The 20,413-nt window shown below is 32.8% G+C and overlaps 3 protein-coding genes across 5 annotated transcripts in view; 2 read left to right on the top strand and 1 right to left on the bottom strand.

The window, feature by feature from the left end:
• The first annotated feature begins 594 nt into the window (after window positions 1–594).
• LOC149729653 (protein MEMO1-like) lies at window positions 595–15,667 on the top strand. Of its 3 annotated transcripts, none has more exons than XM_089886098.1 (9): window positions 595–798; window positions 1,165–1,318; window positions 1,692–1,804; window positions 2,587–2,698; window positions 3,102–3,244; window positions 3,645–3,721; window positions 4,638–4,742; window positions 5,285–5,424; window positions 15,502–15,667. In XM_089886098.1, exons 1-8 carry the CDS (start codon window positions 750–752, stop codon window positions 5,420–5,422), a joined length of 891 nt encoding a protein of 296 aa, XP_089742224.1. In that variant the 5' UTR covers window positions 595–749; the 3' UTR covers window positions 5,423–5,424; window positions 15,502–15,667. The 3 variants fall into 3 exon arrangements, with proteins under 3 accessions (XP_089742224.1, XP_089742225.1, XP_089742226.1); XM_089886099.1 differs by lacking the exon at window positions 15,502–15,667 and adding an exon at window positions 11,370–12,179; XM_089886100.1 differs by lacking the exon at window positions 15,502–15,667 and adding an exon at window positions 9,280–9,298.
• LOC149729652 (5-phosphohydroxy-L-lysine phospho-lyase-like) lies at window positions 6,726–16,443 on the bottom strand. The gene is made up of 12 exons (XM_089886093.1): window positions 16,177–16,443; window positions 14,163–14,281; window positions 13,075–13,234; window positions 12,438–12,603; window positions 11,780–11,893; window positions 11,405–11,487; window positions 11,144–11,237; window positions 10,527–10,652; window positions 10,050–10,204; window positions 8,635–8,724; window positions 7,683–7,791; window positions 6,726–7,194 (listed from the first exon to the last, which is right to left on the bottom strand). The coding sequence occupies exons 1-12, from the start codon at window positions 16,332–16,334 to the stop codon at window positions 7,090–7,092; spliced, it is 1,479 nt and encodes a 492-aa protein (XP_089742219.1). The 5' UTR covers window positions 16,335–16,443; the 3' UTR covers window positions 6,726–7,089.
• Window positions 16,444–17,002: 559 nt separating this feature from the next.
• The window catches only part of LOC149729651 (uncharacterized), a 24,676-nt gene continuing 21,265 nt past the window's right edge, over window positions 17,003–20,413 (top strand). The window contains exons 1-3 of the mRNA XM_089886063.1: window positions 17,003–18,619; window positions 19,144–19,249; window positions 19,705–19,840. Coding sequence (XP_089742189.1) covers window positions 18,100–18,619; window positions 19,144–19,249; window positions 19,705–19,840 — 762 coding nt within the window. The 5' untranslated portion in view covers window positions 17,003–18,099. The remainder of the gene's footprint in view (window positions 18,620–19,143; window positions 19,250–19,704; window positions 19,841–20,413) is intronic.

Below are 20,413 nucleotides of genomic sequence, written 5' to 3'. Positions count from 1 at the left end.
ACACTGTCCTATCAAAATTAATGGTAACTATCAGAAAGACTCTGTTAACGTATACCTACCCTAAACCCTAATACAGAGCCATAGAAATACCGAGTAGTCCAACCCATTGTTACGTAAAATACAAATTGAACGGCAATTTGGAACCAAAATAACACAGTAGGTATAGGGAAAATGTATGTTTTTCGGTAAAGTACAGAAAAACTTGGGCCTAAAAACAAATTTAAAGGTTGAAAAATGTAAAAAACATGTGTTATTTATTTTCTGTGTCAAAAAAAGTCAAAAATTAGAATTAGAAGCGGTTGATTTGCGACATTTTAGTCATTTAATGGGGCTAAATTTATACATTTTTTCTAAAAAATGTTTGGTAAGGTAAATAGAAGCTGTTTTACACCTTCCCACAATAGGAAAACACAAACAAAACTTAACAAGTTCGTTTAAACCCATTGTCAAAGTCACCACTTATGCTCTATTTTGGACACACATAGACGGCAGTTGGACTACTCGGTGTTTATACGACTCTGCCCTAATATACATTTAGTTTTTACTTGCACTTACGTACCCACTACCCAGTTAAAGGGGATATTTTTTTAAACAAAGATTTTATATGACATGCATCTACTACGTATTCTATGGCAATCATAGTAAATTATAATACGTTGTATATTTTATAAAGATACAAAACTGTGCTCATTAGGTCAGTATTTAGTTTATAGCTCAATATCTCAAAAATTGGGAATAAACAGGCCACGATGCCTTCACGTCGGGCATCTCATGCTGGTAGTTGGTATGAAGGTAAAGGTATGTATAACAGGTTACAAATCTACGTTTCATGTTGTTTCTTTGGTGCTAGTGAAGAATCTCCCCCCACCTTATTTGCTAACCACTAATAACCCCCAACCACTAGATTAAGAAGTTAGGTGTTAATGGTTAGGGGGTTATTGGTTATAGGGGTTAGTAGTTAGTGGTTGGTGGTTAGCAAATAAGGGGGGGGGGAGATTCTTCACTAGCACCGTTTCTTTTATTAAGCAGATCTGCTGTACATATAATAATGACCTGTTTTTTATATGACTTACACAATATGTATTACCATACACTGCTTAATACTAACAGTGGTGTTTTTGAGTTATATAGTATTGATAAATTTTAACCATAAAATCAATGCAGGCGAAGACCTAGACATGCAATTGAGTAAATGGTTATCTGATGCTTCGGGTTCGAACCACAGACCAGCACGTGCCATTATTTCACCACATGCTGGTTATTCCTATTGTGGTTCATGTGCTGCTCATGCTTTTTCACAAATTGACCCAAACACTGTGTGAGTATAATAAGATAGTAAGATACTAAGCAAACATTTGGAAGAGGTAACACAAGAAGTAGAATTAAGAATGAGGGGACTAGCCTTTGGAAAACAGAGGACAAGATCGGGAAAAACAGAGGACAAGATGCGAGGTGTATGAAATAGAACATCCATGTTATTACCACTGTCGTTTTCTGGCCACTTAGGGTTAAAGCAAGTTAGATTAGATTCAATCACCTTTAAAAGTTTTTTAGGTGTTCTTAAAACTTCAAATTGGCAAACACAATCATAACATTTCCAAATTGAAGTCCTTATTAAAATGGAAGTGGGTTTTATGTTGCATAATCTGTACATTTTATTTGGTTGATAATTTTACATTATTTTAATATAGGGAAAAGGTTTTCATTCTTGGCCCGTCTCATCATTTTTACTTAAAAGAATGTGCGCTCTCTCCAACCTCTACCTACATTACTCCACTCTACAACCTCAAAATTGACCAGGAAGGTAAGAAATTATTAACATATCATTTTAATAATAAAGGAAAAAATTGCCAAGATAGTTGCCAGTGGCTTGCCAAATGCTTTGTATGTATTGCACCCATATAGGCGTAGGCGCCACACTTTTATAAAACAAGAGAGGCAGGAATAGTTACATACTCATTAAAATAAAACAAAAGTAACTTTTTGGTTTTTTTTTTACGAGTTAATGTAACGCATAAAATTCTAGGGGAGGCCTTCCTACCTTGCCACTGCAGGTTTGGCGCCTATGATTGCACCTTATTTGGTGTTTAAACTTATAACATATGGTGTTGTTATTTTGAATAGGCATAAGAAGGGGTTAAAAGCACAATTTAATTCATAATCTACATTAAATTTATCGTTCCTAGCAATAAAAAAATATCAGGAGCACAGACACGCCGCTACAATACGTTGGTGCAAGTTTAAGCAAAATTTAGATAAGGGAAATTAAGTGCCAATGAAAATAGTAATAAATGCTACTCAATTGTTAAAAAAGTTTTATTTTTAACACACCTTATCCCACAACGTCACATACCCCGTATTTCATTTTATATAACTGGGTAACAAAATTCTTCGTAGGTTTTTTAACTATACCAATTTTTAGCATATAAAAATAATTTATATATATATAAAAATTATGAAGGTGAAATTTTATTTTTTAATTATAAAATAAATTTATGAAATGTTTTTAATAAATTATATATCCTCAATTATAAAAAAAGTATGACATATCCAGATGATCCAAGAGTGTGTTTTTATTGTTTGCAGTTTATCAAGAACTGTATGGGACAGGAAAATTTAGAACAATGAGTCAGAGTGTTGACGAAGATGAACACAGCATTGAAATGCAACTGCCTTACATTGCCAAAGTTATGGAAAGGTATAACTTCTGTATTTTTCATATAGAGCCTGTTTTGTATTTTAAAACTCTGGTGGAATCTTTAGATTATATTAAGCATTTTTATGTAGTACATACAATTTTTTTTATCTGTATCTGTGGGTGATGCCACAAAACATTAAACAAAGGACAGGACTTATTTTAAACTAGTTCATAATAAGTATTTCATGCATGGTAGTAGTACCAGCAAAATATAAAATATTAATACCAAAAAAATCCCCCAAAAAACATCACTCATAAAGTAACATACTTGGTAACTCGAAGCTGGCACAAGATGTAAGAAACAGAATACCTGTGTTTAACACTATCTTTTACTCGCTTCGCGATGATAAAGTAAGTTGCATTCATTGATTCAATTTTTTTTCCATTTCTTATTTTTCTTCAGCAAAAAAGGCCAGTTCACAATCGTTCCAATTCTAGTGGGAAGTTTAGATCAAGCATCAGAAAAATTGTATGGGGAGATACTTGCAAAATATATGAATAACCCAAACAATGTTTTCGTCATTTCATCCGATTTCTGCCACTGGGGTAAGAAGTCCTTTTTTTAGTTGGTGAATTTGCTAAAAAACACAATTATAATAATAATAATAACTTTATCCGTTTTTTCGATTCCGATAACAAAGATTTAGAAATACTTTAAACAAAAAACCAGATATAGCGACAAAACAACAGTTTTTAAAACACGCTTACAGTTAAAAATTCAACTTGGTAAGATTTGATTTGAGCCAAGTTTATGGTTATATTGTCTACTGTTTACTAAAATGAGTTAAATTAGGAATTGTTAGCACTTTACTAAACTACAATCCAGTAATCATAAAAGGGTTTTACAAAAAAAGCAATTATCTACCAAGTTCCAACTCAAAACTGGCATGGGGTGTACAAAGCCATGCATTCTGTGTTGATTAAATGCATTTTTATTATAATATAGGAAGAAGATTCCAATACACACGGTATGATGAACAACATGGTGAAATATATAAATCAATTGAAGCACTTGATCGAAAGGTATTATGCTATACATAAAGATTGAACTAAAATGCTGTTGCTGTTGAAATTGCAACCCAAAGTCCGAAGCTCTCTAATAAATGAATGAATGAGTGAATGACTTGTTTATCCTTGTGTGGCTGGAAAACGACATTCGTTATAACACGGGTGTTCATACACCTCATGCCAGCTTACGAGTTACCATGCATGTTACTTTGTGGGTGATTATTTTCTTTGTATTTGTTATGTATGGCTGATAATTTGGACAACCCATTAGTGACCACTAGGTTGGAGCAATTGCTGTTAAGTGTCTTGCCCAAGGACATATACACCATCAATGGTAACAGCGACGAACTTTGAACCCATTAGGGCTGGGTTACAGGCACGTGCGCAGACACTTTGCCACGGCGCCTAATGTTGCTTACTGTACCTTGTTTTTAAGCCACTCAAACTCGAAATATTGTCTGAAAATGAAGTAGCAAAAACACATTATATGTATGTTTAATGTCTAATTATCGACGACATGGCGGGGTGCTTGGATTGTAACCGAAATATATTATCTGTCTAAATTGTCAACCATATACCACTGTTGGCCAGTCACACAAGGATAAATCAGTTATATTCTGTATATATACAATATACACTGTATATATACAATGTACATAAAAGGTTGCTAGGGTAATGAGTCAAATTAGATGAACACTAGTTTCTGAGACAAGGAATTCACCCATATAAAATAGAAATATATATCTAAATTATTTTACTCCTCCCTTCTATAATACTGTCCACAAACCCCATATAATTTTCCTAAAAGAGAACATCTTCACATAATTAGGTTTTTTTTTCAATAGTCAACATACGAAAAGGTAAAATATAAATTATTCCTTTTGCTACACCTGTTTCTATTTTCTAGCTTAATTATAGTGTTTTGTTTCAGGGCATGCAGTTGATTGAGAATTTGGACCCAGAGGGATTTTATGAATACTTGGCTGCTTATAAAAATACAATATGTGGACGTCATCCTATCGCTGTTATGCTAAATGTAAGCAGAATTCTCTGACATAAAATTTAGATCAATTTAACTGCAACTTAAGATAGGCCCATTGTAATGAAGTTTTATGCTATAAACAGTCATAAATTCTAGTGGGTTTAGACTTTAAAGGAATATACCAACAAAAAATCAAAATTTTGCTTCAAATTGTTAGGTTTGATTTGATGATACCACCAAAGTTTTAAGAATACCTTGTTACGGATTGTAAATTTGATTTGATCTTTTTGTTCTAGAAATATGCTTGTAGTAAACCTAGTAAATGTAAATTCTTGCTTGTGGTTTGTGTACAGTTTGAACAAACGGAAGAGTTAAAAACTGTTTTTAAAGGTTTTACATTTCTGATACTTATTTATGGTCGAATACTGCCCTGAATGGTTCAAATCAACTCAAAATATTTACACATCAAAAAACTAATGTTATCTTATGTTTGCTCTTTCTCTGTTTCTAAAAAAGTATCAACATCAGAATTGCAATTTTAAATTTGTGGTTACATTCAATATATCTACTTTATATGACCAACTCTAATATTTTAGGCTGTTAAAACTGCTCAAAATGGAAACGGTCTCCGTCTTGAATTCAAGTTTTTGGACTACAAGCAGTCAAGCAAATGTCGCGTGCATAGTGATAGCTCAGTAAGCTACGCAGCTGGCTCTCTGGTCGCAAAATCGTAACTGTAAGTTACAATTTTAGATGTAATTTCTACACAGTAATCTGTCGATTTGCTATATATGGCTGGTAGCATATTAGTTCTGCAATTTCTGCAGCAAACTTTTTTGCAATCGTGTTGTTTTTGCTCTTATTAAAAAGACTAGCTGTGGTGCCCACAACTTAAGGCCAGAGACTGTGACTGTTTGGTGTTTAAGAGTAGCATGCTGATGTGTTGTAAAGTACTCTTTAACTTTTCGTGTTCTTATTTTAATTTGGCACAGTGAAGAGTAAATTTAAAGAAAAGTTAAAATATCTAACCATTATTTGCGCACAACACCTATTTTGACAACTTAAACTGTTGACTTTTAATCTGCTGTAAAATGTGGCAGAGTAAAATACTGTTATATTTTGTGTGAAGATTCTACCAATTAGGTAGCCTAGTTATTAGGTTAAAAGTCTGGCTCTGTTATTTTAACCGCAATTGTGCTTTTCTTGAAAATCAAGCAAAATCGTGTTGTTTTCATATAAAAATATTGGACACTGGACTACTGTTTCATGTGTTTACATATTACATGTTGATTAAAATTGTCAATTATTTGATATATTAGTTTCAAATTATGATCTTTTTAAGTCTGGAAATTTAAAATCTGATAAAAAAATTATGATTTTATAAAATCTAGAGAACTGTTGTTAGTATAATGCAGAAACTCCAGAAAGAAAAAAAATTGCTGTGTGCTTAGCGATAGCATTTCAATTTTAAGTATCCCACACTAAAGATGTGTTGTATACTTATTGTTTGACTATTCTTATACTATGAATGCTTGTTTTCTATTTTCAGCTTTCTGTTAAGTACACCAACTGCTGCAAGGCATGCACTATGTTTTGTTTTCTTTTTGCCCTTTGTGTCTGTCTGTTTGTTTGAGGAAAAACTGAATAAATTCGTTTTAATTTGGCAAAGTTTGTTTAGTTCAGTAAATAATAGGTAGGCCCATATATATATATATATTTAATAAAAAAGAAATAAAATAAAGCAGAAAATTAAAAAAAATATAAAAATGTTTTTGTATATATATATAATTTATATTGTTGTGGGCACTCTAGAACTTGCTTACCTCAGGGATTTTGTAAGAACCAATAGCGGAACAGTGGGTCGAATCCCCTGTATATTGGAATAACATGCCAGTAAAGTTGGACCTCAACCCTGTTACATGTAATGCGTTTTTGTAGCTTCTCAGCATTTTTTTATTTTTTATTACACCTTTAAAGTGATATTAAGCATATCTATCAGCACCTGCGTGCCTTCTGGTAAAAAACTGTTTTCTGCCATACTTTACCAAAGCTGTATATTTTTACAAGTTAAAAGTTCCACATTCCTGAATATACAAATACAGCTCAATTTCTTTCAAACAAAATGTTTTAAAACAAACCTGTGCACCTCGTCATTAAAAAAATGTAAATAATATATAGAATTACACAAAAGTTTCACATTCCTAAATATACAAATACGGCTCATTTTTTTTAAACAAAATGTTTTAAAACAAACACGTGCACCTAGTCATTAAAAAAAATGTATATAATATATAGAATTACATATCACTTGAACAAAAATCAAGGGTACTAGTCGTTACATATTATACATAATAAAACTATGGCTTAAAACAGCAAACATTTTTAAAATGTGCTGCTTTATTCATTGAACCAACACAGCGCGTTTGACTTTAGGGACTTCCATTGATTTTTTATTGGAACTGCTGTCATCAGATGCGCTAACATTAGTGATAACATCATCCAGAGCCTAAAACAATGTATACAGTTCAATTGTATTTTCACCTATAAGGTGTATTACCAATATACTTGATATTTTTGCCTTACTGGCAGTAGCAGACAATGACATATAATTGGGTATACCCCATGAAACAGCATTTTTTAAAGAGAATTCAATAATAGAATTGCAAAATTGTTTTCCCCTTCTACAGCAGACATCTAGTTGAGTATACCCCATGAAACAATGTATTTACGAAACATCAATTTTAAAGAAAAATTAGTAAATTTCAAAATTGGTTTCGCCTACCCCTATAGTTGGATTTTCTCCATATTGCTATAACATTAGTTAATTCACATTTTTTCAACTTTTTACTCTTTTTTTTATATTTTGTTTTTTTTTTACTAAGGTAACAGTGCAAAAATGCAATACAGACATCAATGTCTGTGCCATTGGGTTTTCAGTATATTTTTCATAACCCCTTGTGTAAAAAATTTAAAATTGTAGCAGTGCTTATTTACCTGCAGTAATTGGTCAGTATTATCTTTGCTAAAACACATGGGTGGTTTGAATTTCAAAACGTTGTTGTTAGGTCCGTCAACACTTATGATAATGAAGCGTTCTTTCATCCTAAAGTAAAGTTTGTCAGAAATTTATTAGTAAAAGGATAGTAATACGATATTGTCAGTTTTGACTGTTTTACAAGGGCCCAAATGTAGTTATATAGGTATTATTATGACGTCACAAGACTCACAATTGTATTACATCATAAAAGAGTAAAAAATAGACTTCACATCCTCACTACGTTTCAAAACTCGGCGCCTATATGGTAATACCAATGTATGTATGTGTGTTGCATGTTGGTGGTTTAGATTAGATTTAGTACAGCTATAGCTTATATAATAGCTTATTTATATTGTGGATATTGAATAGTGCACTGCAGTGCCTACCATTTGTGGTTCAACCCAATTGGCAAACATAAATTAATGAAGCACATTTCCATATAATTTAACGAAAATCAGAGTCAAAAAGCTTACTAAGCAAATGAAATGGTGACCCATTTTCAAGTTGTTACATTGACTGATATATGTTTTATATTGATTTATATATATAAATGTTAAAATATGTGTTATTTATTGTGTAATGTCTTGCTTTTTCTGTCATAAGTTACAGTATGACTACGAATAATAATAGTTAACAATCATATTGATCTAAGCTCTACACAGAGGCACAGTGTCACTTCAATGTTATTCAAATTCAACACAGTAACACTTCCCTTTAACATTTCATTCTATGGCCCAATTACCCCATGGGGCCTGGAATTTAGGTTGAACTTGGCCCTTTTTACCTAAACGAAATTAATAATAATACAAGAGTTGTTGGTGACTTTCAATCGAATGTAAAAAAAAAGATTTCTGAAAAATAGCTGAAAAAAGTCCTATATATATATTATATATATTTTATAGGCTCCACCTGTGTAATATCTCATATGCCTCATCAGTAGCAGGGGTTTTCTTGGTTCGATCTTTTACTAACTCCATTCCTAGGAACAACCCAATCCCTCTGTGGACAATAAAGCAGGTTTTAGAAAATACACAGTGGTTAAATCAATTTAAAGCAGTAGGCGGGTACATAAAATTCCAGTTTTTGTTAGAGCCTTGCAAATAGTGCTTGGACACTTAATAATCAAGTATTATAATATGTATGTCTTTCTGTTCATTAGACTGTTATATGTTGATTTAGATTACAACGTAGATTGGGTTTAAGAATTGCTAGCCTAAAAAGTTTCGGTAATTCCTAAGACTAACATAAATTATTTTGTATTTTTTTCAAAATTAAACTGTTGGTTTTCATGTGAGATTGGTATGTGGTGGATATAGTTTGTGCAATTTATTTGTTTTACTTAAAAGTTTTTTTTATTGTGTCAGCTTTCTTTTTGAAATCTTTTACCGGTTGTTGTTGGTTACGTAACTGCACATATTGAATTATTCGACTTGATGAATAATTTTTTGTAAACTGTTTTTTATGTAATAATGAATCACATGCATCAAAAGTTTGGAAATTTCCTGATTAAATCATTTTATATTGGTATTTAATATATATTATATATATTTTTAGACTTTAGTGTTCTTAAAGTCGCCACCCTGCTGCTATTATTGGCGTGTGTCCTTGGACAAAACAATTATCCGCCAATATTCCAGCCCAATGCTCACGCAGGTGTTTTAGTCACACATAAAAACAAACCTGTATTATTTTGTAGCAAATAATTGTATGATCGTTTGTTCATAATTAACTACTATTGTAATTCTTTGTTTTATTGAAATCTGAATGTGCAATGACAGAAGGAAATAATGATTACTCATGATTCCTTTGTTTAATTGGCAATTGATTCTGCTTTGAATCTATTCATAGAGCATAGAGCATAGTTTAACTGTTTCATCTTTTTAAAATTACAGTTTATAGAAAACTAGTAGCTGTTGGTATTAGATTTTTGCACAGGTTGCTGTTATTGCATCTTATTTTCCGGAGCCGTAGCACAGTTGGGTAATGCACCTGCCTCTAACCCAGAGGTAATGGGTTAAAGGCAATTCGCTGCTATAATTGCGGGCGTATGTGTCCTTTGGCAAGACACTTTACAGCAATTGCTCAAACCCAGTGGTCACTAATGGGTTATCTAATTTATCAGCAACACATAAAAATACTTGGTAACTCGTAAGCTGGCACCAGGTGTATAAAACAAAACACTCGTGTTTAACGACTGTTGTTTTCCAGCCATGCGAGGATAAAGCAAGAAGTTACATACATATTTCCAACAGTAATAGCCATAACCCATATTAAGCAACATAAAGTGAAAACAATAAGGGTCATATGAGCATGGAGGGTCTTACCTCACGTCTCCAATTAGCTGATGTTTCTCTTTAAGTTTTTGCATTCCTTGCAAAGCATAGTTTCCCACAATTTCTGCATGTTTCAGCAGTTTCTCATCACTGATTACATCCAACACAGCGTGACCAATCGCACAGGACACCGGGTTTCCAGCAAACTGTTTAAAACAATTAAAGTAGTTTGAGTTAAGTTTTAGTTGTATATCTGGTCAGCTTTAAAAATGTGCAATCATGCCCACACTAAAAAATTGTTACATTTTAGATCCAATAATTTTATGCATGGTTCACAAAAGTGCATAAAAATAGGTTATGGTACTGGAAAACTAAATAAACAGCAAAAAACTTGAGAAATTTTCAAATTTTAAATCCATACAAATAGGCTTACAGAATACTTTTATGCATGGTCCTTAAAATGGCCGAGAAATAGTTTATGGAACTGAGAAACTGAATATACAGCATAAAACTAATAATTATGTTTACCGTGTTAAAGTAGTGGTCACTGATTTTTCTGAAAGATTCTGCAACTTTTTGTGAAGTAATCACACCGGAAATGGGATGTCCGTTTCCCATTGGCTTTCCAATTGTAACAATATCCGGCAATGCTCCCTGTTGACAAAATGTTTAACTCAGTACCATTGGTTGGTGGATTTGTTAGTATCTGAATTGGTGCATTTAAAGCAGAAGAAATTGCTATCATGCGCAAAAAAGTATATTACAGTAAGAAGCTGGTGCTATGAAAATGCTAACAGACAAAATTCAAGTCCAACCAATTGTATATTAAAACTTAGGAGATATATATTTCGCCTAATTAAATGGCATCCTCAGCCTCTTATTTCAATAAAATGGAAGATTTAACTCTATGAGCACAGGCGCACAGGATTCGGGGTCAGATTTGCGGAATTTATTTAAAAGTCTGATACAATTTCGAATATTTTGATGTACAATTGCCAATGCCCATCGCGTACATTCTGCTTCAAAGAAGTTTGAACTTTTTTTTTATTCTGTATGAGTGAGGACCTGGGATTTAGGCTAGATTTGGCTTTTACCCAAACACCCCCCTAGTTTAAACTTGCTTTATTACACATAGTCATACACACCTGTGTTTCAAAGGCCCAGTAGTGAGTCCCAACTCTCCCAAACCCAACTTGCACCTCATCAGCAATGCACAAGCCTCCAGCTTCATGAACATGCCTGGAAAAAAAACACAAATGTCATAACAAGAAACTACACACATTTCCTGTTCTCAAGTTTACTAAACATCAGTAAATCACAATTGTAAAACATTGAATATTTCACACGGAAAGACCAAGGCTTTATTTGTAGAGAAGGGGCAAGATGCATCACGCCAATTTTTGCACCTGAATGCTTCCAACATGTAGCCAGAAGGAGGCAGAATTTGTCCTCCACAGCTTTGCATAGATTCCATGATAAAAGAGGACAACTGTGAACAAGTAAATGATACAACACAACCCATACTGGTCTAGCCTATTTAAAGATCATTTTTGGCCCCTACCTCATAGAACACAGATATCAAGACTAGATAACAACATCTTTACATTTAAGGGGAAAGTAGAAAAACAAGCCCACAAACAAACTTTTGTTTTTGTTAGAATTTCCTTAAACATTTCCAATTATGATTTCTTTTACATACTTACCAATTCAAGAGTCTAACCACTAATTACATGCAAACAATGTTATTTTAAGCCATTGAAATTTGTGTTCATTGTTCTCACCTGTTTACCATCCTGTTTTATATTGTTGATGATGTGTTTGACGTCCATAGCATACTCATGTGCTGGGTTTTCAGCATCTGCATGTTTTCCGCCATAAACATCAGGCGATGATGCCTGTTAAATTAACATTAATTATGAATATTGCAAAAACAATAGGACATATTTTAAGTGACGTGGTTTTATCATTTGTTGTTTTTACTTTAGCAATATTTGTTTTTATTAGAAAAATGCTGATTCGATATTATACAGATTTTGCTAATTTTTGTTTTGGATTTTATTACCTGACGCTGCATTGTTGTGTATAGTTATAACCATGTATTTTTTGTTAAATATAAAAAATTGCTACCAAACAGGTAACAGGTAATAACAAAAAACTAATTTATGTTTGTGTTTGTCTTTACGTACACTTTTGTTTCTATTAGAAGTTTAACTTGAATAAACTTGAATGGCTCGTTTGTCAGCTAGGTGTAGCAAATACGTTTATTTTCTTCCAATTAAATGTGAATTTGTTTTTCTATAGGCGTGTTTTAACAACTGTTGTTTTACCTCTGTATTCTTTTTTTGTTTAAAACATTTCTAAATATTCGCTACCGTAATCGAAGAGACAAATAATGTTATTATTAATAAGTTAAAATTATTATGATTATTCAGTACCCACCACATGTACATAGCTTGGCTTGTCTTTGACCTTATCCACCCATTTATAAGGACTTATTTCCATACATGATCGTGTGTGACCATGGTATGCTGCATCCAGTGTTATCACCTCAGTACCACCGCTATGTGCCCTTGCTAATTGCAATGCAAGGTCATTTGCCTCTGACCTGTTATGTCAATTTGAATTAGTTGTAGATCAAAGTAATCATCGTCAACATTATGTGTTTAGTTTAGTTTAGTTTGCAACTAAAATTATGTGAAACTATATTTTTTTGCAATATTTACAACAGATACTTAATATGTAAAAGTTGGAAACAATAGATTAGGGAGAGGGAAGATGGGACACCTTCCATTTCATTTTTTCGTTCCATTTGGTAGTAAACAAAGAACATTCAAAGAATTATAAAACCGTATCCTCACAACTTCCACAGACTGTTGTTATTTGTTTAAAACACGATCAGGACATTTAGATATTATGTACTTAAGGTGCCCGTCTTACCCCATCCTACTATAATACAAAGTTGTCCCAGCTTTCCTCATCCTACTATATAATATAAAAAGAATTATTCATGTATTAAAAAGTAACTTTCAATGCCTAAATTATTTTTGTTAAATCAATAAAAATAGTATAAATTTACCCGGAGTTGGTAAGAAAGCAGACGTTGAGTGGTTGTGGAAAAAGTTCTGTAATTCTGTGAGCATATGTGGATAAGTTGTCATTGAGGTAACGACAGTTGGTGTACAGCTGGGAGATCTGCTGTGTAGCTGCAGCAGTTACAGCTGGGTGGCAGTGGCCCACTTCAAATAAAATATATATATTTATATAAACTTAGAAAATAGAAATGTTAATGTTTACAAAACATTTGATGTACAGTGTACGGTAATCTGTTCTTGTTTTCTTTTAAAAACTATTGTTTTGTTGTGGTGGTATGTTAATGTTGTGCTATTATAAAAAGGGTGGGAGAAGTTGGGACACTCGTTCATTCTGTTTTCTTCTCCATTTTGTAGTAAACAAAAACATTTAAAGAAATATAAAATCGTATCCTTATGACTCCCATCGACCGCTGTTAATTGTTAAAACACAATCAGGATACTTAAATATTATGTGCTGTGTCCAATTTTCCCCCCAAAGTACTATACTAAAAAACTTAATGCTTTAGTTCAAGAACTGGGTTATATTTGAATTGGAATTACATAAAAAAAAATTATTTGTGTTTGCTGCGGCGAAACATTGTGGTAAAAAGAATATCCTGGTAAATTTACTTTACAGTGTACATTGTGTACAGGATTACTGATTAGTTTTAAATTAGAGAATATAAATTTCAAGTGCTGTCAAACAACCTCCCCACCCCTTATACATGCAACCCAGTGATTGGTTGACTTGTTATTTGTTGAGTTATAAATTCCTGATAAGGTTTGACAAGCTGACAGTTCTCAAGAGGTCATTGTGTGTTCACAAAACTTACAACCAGCTTAAGGCAATGGACATTTGAAACTAAGGTTTACATGATGACAATGTAAATATGTAAAACGCTTATTCAACTAGTTTTTCATTAAAACCAGTTACTGTACAAAGAAAACACACAAACAGAATAACTAGCTTAAGGCAATGGACATTTGAAACTGAGGTTTACATAATGACAGTGCGGGTATGGTTATTCCACTGGTTAATAATTAAAATCACATCAAACAGACAAACAGAATCTAGTTGTGCAATTTTTTTTACCGTGAGCGACATTGTTAATACAATCTAGATACTGATTTCCATTCTCATCGAACATATATTGCTTTTTCCCCTTTACAATCATTAGTGGGTCGTGGCGGAAAAACAATGACGTAACCGACCTGTAATAAGATACCAAAAGGATTATTATATAATAAGGTACTACACATAACCTAAAAAGGATTAGTGTCAGATTACACATCAGCGGATATCCTCAATTTACTATTCGACAGGCATTACTTAATTAAGTAGGCCATGAATTTCTAAGACTGCTTTTAATAAAATAAAATACCAAAGCAATTAATTTATTGAAATTTAGGTTTAAAGTTTTTATATCCAACAGAATACCATTCTGATAAACTTAAAATAACTATCGGACTTCAGAAACAATGTTCGTTGGGTTCAGCCTTGTGTTTCTGACCACCCAATACTGGTATTCCTTTAGCTTTATATGGTGGCCATTGCAAATTAAGGTCTCAAAATTATGCTTGGGTGTCACATGTCGGTCACTAGAACCCACTGTATTTTTTTAGATAAAATTGCAGTTCGTGTTGAAAACTACTTTTGTAAATGAGCAAAAAGTGCTGGTGTTTTTATTTTTTTTGTTTGGAGCTAAATAGTTTAAACAAAAGTTGTATTAATATAACATAAGTTAGAAAAAAAACACTGTTAGTGTTGAAAACTACTTTTGTAAATAAGCAAAAAAGTGCTGCCTTACTTTTTTTTGTCGGAGCCACATAATTTAAACAAAAGTTATATTATTATGTAAATATGTCATAGGTTGATAACGCAGAGTATTTTTAACAACCGACTTTAGAACAAAATCAAAGGTATCAATGAGACTCATTGACTCAAGGAACATTTAAAGACCAAAATTTGTACTGGTCACCACATATTAAATAAGATTTTTTTAAGGTTTATTTATTACTTGCCTTAATTAATCTATGTTTACTGTTACAAACATTTCAATTTCTTGGAATTTTTAAACCTTTAAATTTTTACTTGCCTTAGTCATACTATGTTTACTTAACTGTTACTAATATTTCAATTAATTAGGCTTATACAACATAAATAGATTGATTGATCTTTGAGTTGTAAATGCACTTAATAAAATACTAATTAGGAATTTCCGTTGTATTGTATACAGTCATTAGACTCATTACAATAAACACATGGGGAAATTCAATGATGTAATGATATAACCTTAATACAAACAATATAATACTTTAAACTGTCCTGTGATTTTTAGAGTGTATGCAAATGAAATCTGCAGTTTAAATATTTTTACACACCTTATTGGCGCTTTAACTGCTAGATTTTTTTAATTTTTAACTTTAAACAGATCTCACTGAATTGGATTTGGTTGGAAGCAAAGCATAGCAGCAGGACTAAAACTTTTTTTAGGAAGTTTGTTCAGTATGAAAATATCTTTAAATTCATATTTTTATTGTTTTGATGATTTTATTGGAAAACTGATGCCCTCATAATTTTAAGAAATCTTACATTATATATTAAATATTTTAGAAAGGAATAAACTTTAGCAGTGTCAAAAATCCATTCTTTTGATGTATAAATGTAATAAATATTATCTGCAAAATACAGAAAATACAAAAATCTTCAATATGTCAATTCTGTATGAAAAAAAATTAAGTTTAGCAATGCTGGTAAATTATTAAATTATAGGCTGTTATTGCCAACATAAAACCAACAATTACTTTGCAGTGTTTTAAGGATGATTTGCTTCATGTTTATTAAAAAGCTATTTCAAAACAATATTTTCGATGTAAAAATCTTAATTTTTAAAAAAAGTTATAAATTTGTCTGTTCCCTGGGCAGCATACCGGTTAGAGTATGTACCAGAATTTTTAGTACCATAGTCTATACAAAAAAATAACGATTGCACAAACAGGGTTAAATTAAAGCGAAAGTAAATAAAAATTTCAAAATTAAAAATATCAGAAATTTATTTTTATTTAAATGATGCATGTTAAGCCTTCAAAAATCTAAAATTACTTACGCATAATGCTGATTTCTTAATTTCAAAGACTCCTCCTTTGTCAGCTGGCTTTCATCCAGGTCAGAGTTATTTCTTTGCGGTGACAACTCCGTTTCAATTAGACTGCTGCACCCACTTGATGTATCAGAACCTTGTCTTTTCTTTGTTAACTTATGCATTTTTATTTAGATTTGTAAATCACAATCAGTTCTGTTATCTTACAGTCAAACTGGCCACATATCTAAATATAAAACAATCTTCACTATTGGATGGTAGTGTTTGACTATGACATATGATATGTGTCATTATGTATGTTACTACCTAACGACACAGTCACATCAATATGACACAATTGTCTCTGTGTCATTAGGTACGCTATTACCTTATTTTAAAACAGGCGGCGATACGATATCGTCTGCGGGACCGGAATCGACACATATTGAACTGCTGTTAGCTGTTTAAGATACTCAGAGCGTTAGAGTACGTCTTCGGTGCGCGAACTAAAATATTTTCTCCTGTTCGAGTCTCAAGTATGCAGTCTGCAAACACACAAAGACTAGTTGCAATATATTAACGATCGACGCGCTTGAGCGCAGACAAAAGAAGTCGACCGAGCTCAAGCCGTACCGAGTATTGGGTTCCAGGGAACGAAACAACATTCCGCATTACGTCAATCATTCATTTAATTTTAACTTGCGTCAATGGGGAATCCCCACGTGGGTTTGCTGTAAAAATCTGAAAAAAAAAAACACACACAAATTTTAATTTTTAATATTGAAGGGGAAAAGTAAAATAAAGAAACGCAACTACACTATAGAGATTTCATATACTGTTTGAAAATAAATAGGACACAACATAATTTCCTAATTAAAAACTATAGATCTCAATGAGAGTCATGTTTATATACGGACTCTGATGTCAATGAGTTTCTTACTTTTTCCAGAGAAAAAAAATATTGCTTTATCGCGGAAGCCAAATAAACTAGTACGTTTGATTCCAATTCGACGGGTAAAAATCGATATTTCGTTAAACGGTCGGTAGGTGGCGTAAACCCAAAGTTGGTTACCGGAGAAACACAGGTAAGCCAAATGTGGGATAATTTTAGTTGCTTAATAGAAGTACCAAAGTACGTGAAATACTGCACAATTTAAACGCACTTGTAAAAATTCTTCGACACGTTATACAGATTAGGCTGGTGGTTAGGTATTAGGGGGCAGTGGTTGGTTCCTACGCCTACGTTTGGCGTCGAAATTTTCTTTTACGTGCGTTATATTTAGCACGCTAAATTAAGAGTATTTTTGTTTCAAATTTATAGTTTAGTACCCTACAAAATCTTTAAACTATAACAGTAGCTTGTGATGGGAAGATAAAGGCTGTTTAAGGTATACAATTAGATTTGTTTACCTTTCTCATTAATCTTGCATGTTTGGTTTTAAATGTCACTGTATTTTTCACATAAGCTGTCAATCACGTGAATTAAACAAAGATTAGAGATTAGGCCATTTAGGGGTTTCATTGTCACAGGGCAAAAAATCAAATTACAAGTTGCATAAAAACAAAGTTACAAGGTGAAGTAATGAATTATACCATTACACAAGTCAGGCAAATTACTTGTGATGAGTTTTTGCAATTTTTTAAAGTTAATTTTCACCACGAATGCATAACTTTTTACAAAAAATTTAAACAACAGCCGGGATCAGTGAGATATAAGAAACATTTTGAGAGCAAAATGTTTACTCGTTACTGGCTAAAGAATTACCTTTAATTTAGTGGGTAATGGTATATTTTCCCCCCATTACAGTATCATTAATTTGTGCAGCAATTCATGCATTGTAGTTTAACTCATCTAAATTTTTAGTAGGATGGTTTCTGATAGCTGCGCTACACCTTTTATTAGCCTGTAATGTGGAATAATACCTCTGTGGCCAAAAAAATCACAACAAAATGTCAAAGCTCCATCTGCAGCAATGGCAACAGTACAACCCCCTTGATAAAAGCACAGTCTTGCCGAATGTTCCAAAAAGTAACAAACTACCTTATGCAAAAAACGATGCTGGTGTCTCACATGATACACTCATGCAGCCAAAAGTTGGTTTGACTGGAGTTTGCCCAGCAAGAAGCAGCATAGAGATAGAAAACCTTAAGGTTATGATGGTGGGAAGTTCTACCTTTGACCTGCCTAGTACAGCCAAAGTAAAGGGACACATAAACGAATATGAAAAAAAAGTTGAAGCCAAACCCAGTGTTGTTAATTCTACCAATAAACAAGAAAGATTGAAAATGCCCGCAATAATAAACACAGAGGGTACAACCACACGAGCACCTTTCGTTAGGAGAGCAAAGCCACCAAGTATGCCTCGATCAAAAATTAAAGTAAAACAGAAGCCTCGTCCTAATGCTCCACCTAACAGTCCTAAAGGTTCGAACTTTAAACACACACTTTCGTCATCCAGCTTCAAAGAAGGTTAGTATGTTGTTTGCTATTTTACTATCATGTGGTTCTGTTCATAAAAAGCACCAATATTCTGTTCTGTAGGGGTGAGACGCTATATCATGTCAAGCCGTGACATGATATAGTGCATATTAGGCCAGAGTTGACCCCAACACCCACAAAAACATTGTTACTTTAATTACAATTGCTTATTTTACATTACCTTTATGACTTACTAACCCTATAGAAACAATTGACTTTTGAATGTGAATGTAACTTGCTTTACCCTCACGTTGCTGGAAAACGACAGTCGCTATCACACCGGTGTTCTGTTTCATACACCTCGTGCCAGCTTATGAGTTAACATGTATGTTACTCTGTTGGTAATTATTTTTTTGTCTGGATGATAATTTGTACTTGGACAACCTATTAGTGACCACTGGATAGGAGCAAATGTCCTGACCAACGACATTGCCCACAATGGTGGCAGTGACAAGCCTTAAACCCATCACCTCTTGGTTAGAGACATACGCGCCAACCACTTTGCAACTTTTTAGTTCTCAGTGAAGGGAAACTGGATACATCAACTTCAGCAACTTCTCCAACCAATGAAGGCACGGTGGTGTCTGTGGAGATCACAGAAGCAACTACTACTCCTGTCAGGTAAGGTTTGCGTTTGTTTATTATTGTATAAATTTACAAGTTTAAATGAGCAATTTGGTGCTACAATATTTATAATACAAAACCTCTTTTCCGGTAAAATGTTTTTTCCTTAGATTATATTTGTGATTGCAGTGTAATATGAACATCTGACCAACTTGTTAATTCTAAATCATTTCTAGTGTATATATTTACGTACATTCCTACTTCTATGTAATTTGCTGCTATGTATATGATATAATAGTAAATTCCAACAGACCATATTTAACTTTAAAATGTGTTTTTACTACTCCTTGTTCATAAAAAAGTTGTTTATTTTTTATTTATTCCAGTTGTTTCATAATGCGATTCATGGTAACAGGCTAAAATTAGCTAAGGTCTACTGAGGTTTAGGCATCAGAAGCTAACCCATATAGAAAAAAAACTATAACCAGTGTAATTGTGACGATTCATTATAGGTCAATTGATGACATGATTCAGACACTTCGATCTTCGAGACAAGCAAGTGGAAGCCACAAATCCATGTCCGATGTCAAGATTGATGAAATATTACAGCAGGTCATGTCACATGCAAAGGAATGGATGGAAGAAGAGGTTTGTCTTCTCTTTACACACACTTTTGTTTCTATTAGAAGTTTAACTTGATAATAATTAAACATAAATAAATGGCTTGTTTATCTGCTAGGTGTAGCGACCACACTTATTTTTTCCAATTATTTGTATATATTTGTTTAACTGAAAGCGTGTTTTAACAACTGTTGTTTGGTCGCTATATCTTGTCGTTTTTAAAAAATATTTCTAAATCTTCGCTACCGTAGTAAAAGATAAATAAAGTTATTATTATATATTATGTTGTTATAACATGGATCCCTATGTTATTACTGTAAGTATAAACTTGTAGTTGGATAAAAAATGAGAATTTACTGGATCACCAAATTAAAAACCTTCGATAAGAAACTTAACGGCAGTTGCTCCAACTCAGTTGTCACTAATGGGTTGTCCAAATTATCAATCACAAAAAAGAAATAAAAAATCTACAAAAAATCACTTACAATGTCACATACATGGTAATTCGTAAGCTGGCATGAGGTGTATGAAACAGAACACCTGTGAACTGTGTTATAACAACTATCGATTGTGTCAAGTAACAAAGCTTATCTTTTCCCA

This window comes from Ciona robusta, chromosome 10 (genome assembly GCF_009617815.1).
Source record: "Ciona robusta chromosome 10, ASM961781v2".
NCBI lineage: Eukaryota > Metazoa > Chordata > Ascidiacea > Phlebobranchia > Cionidae > Ciona > Ciona robusta.
This window is presented reverse-complemented; position numbering and strand designations above follow the sequence as displayed.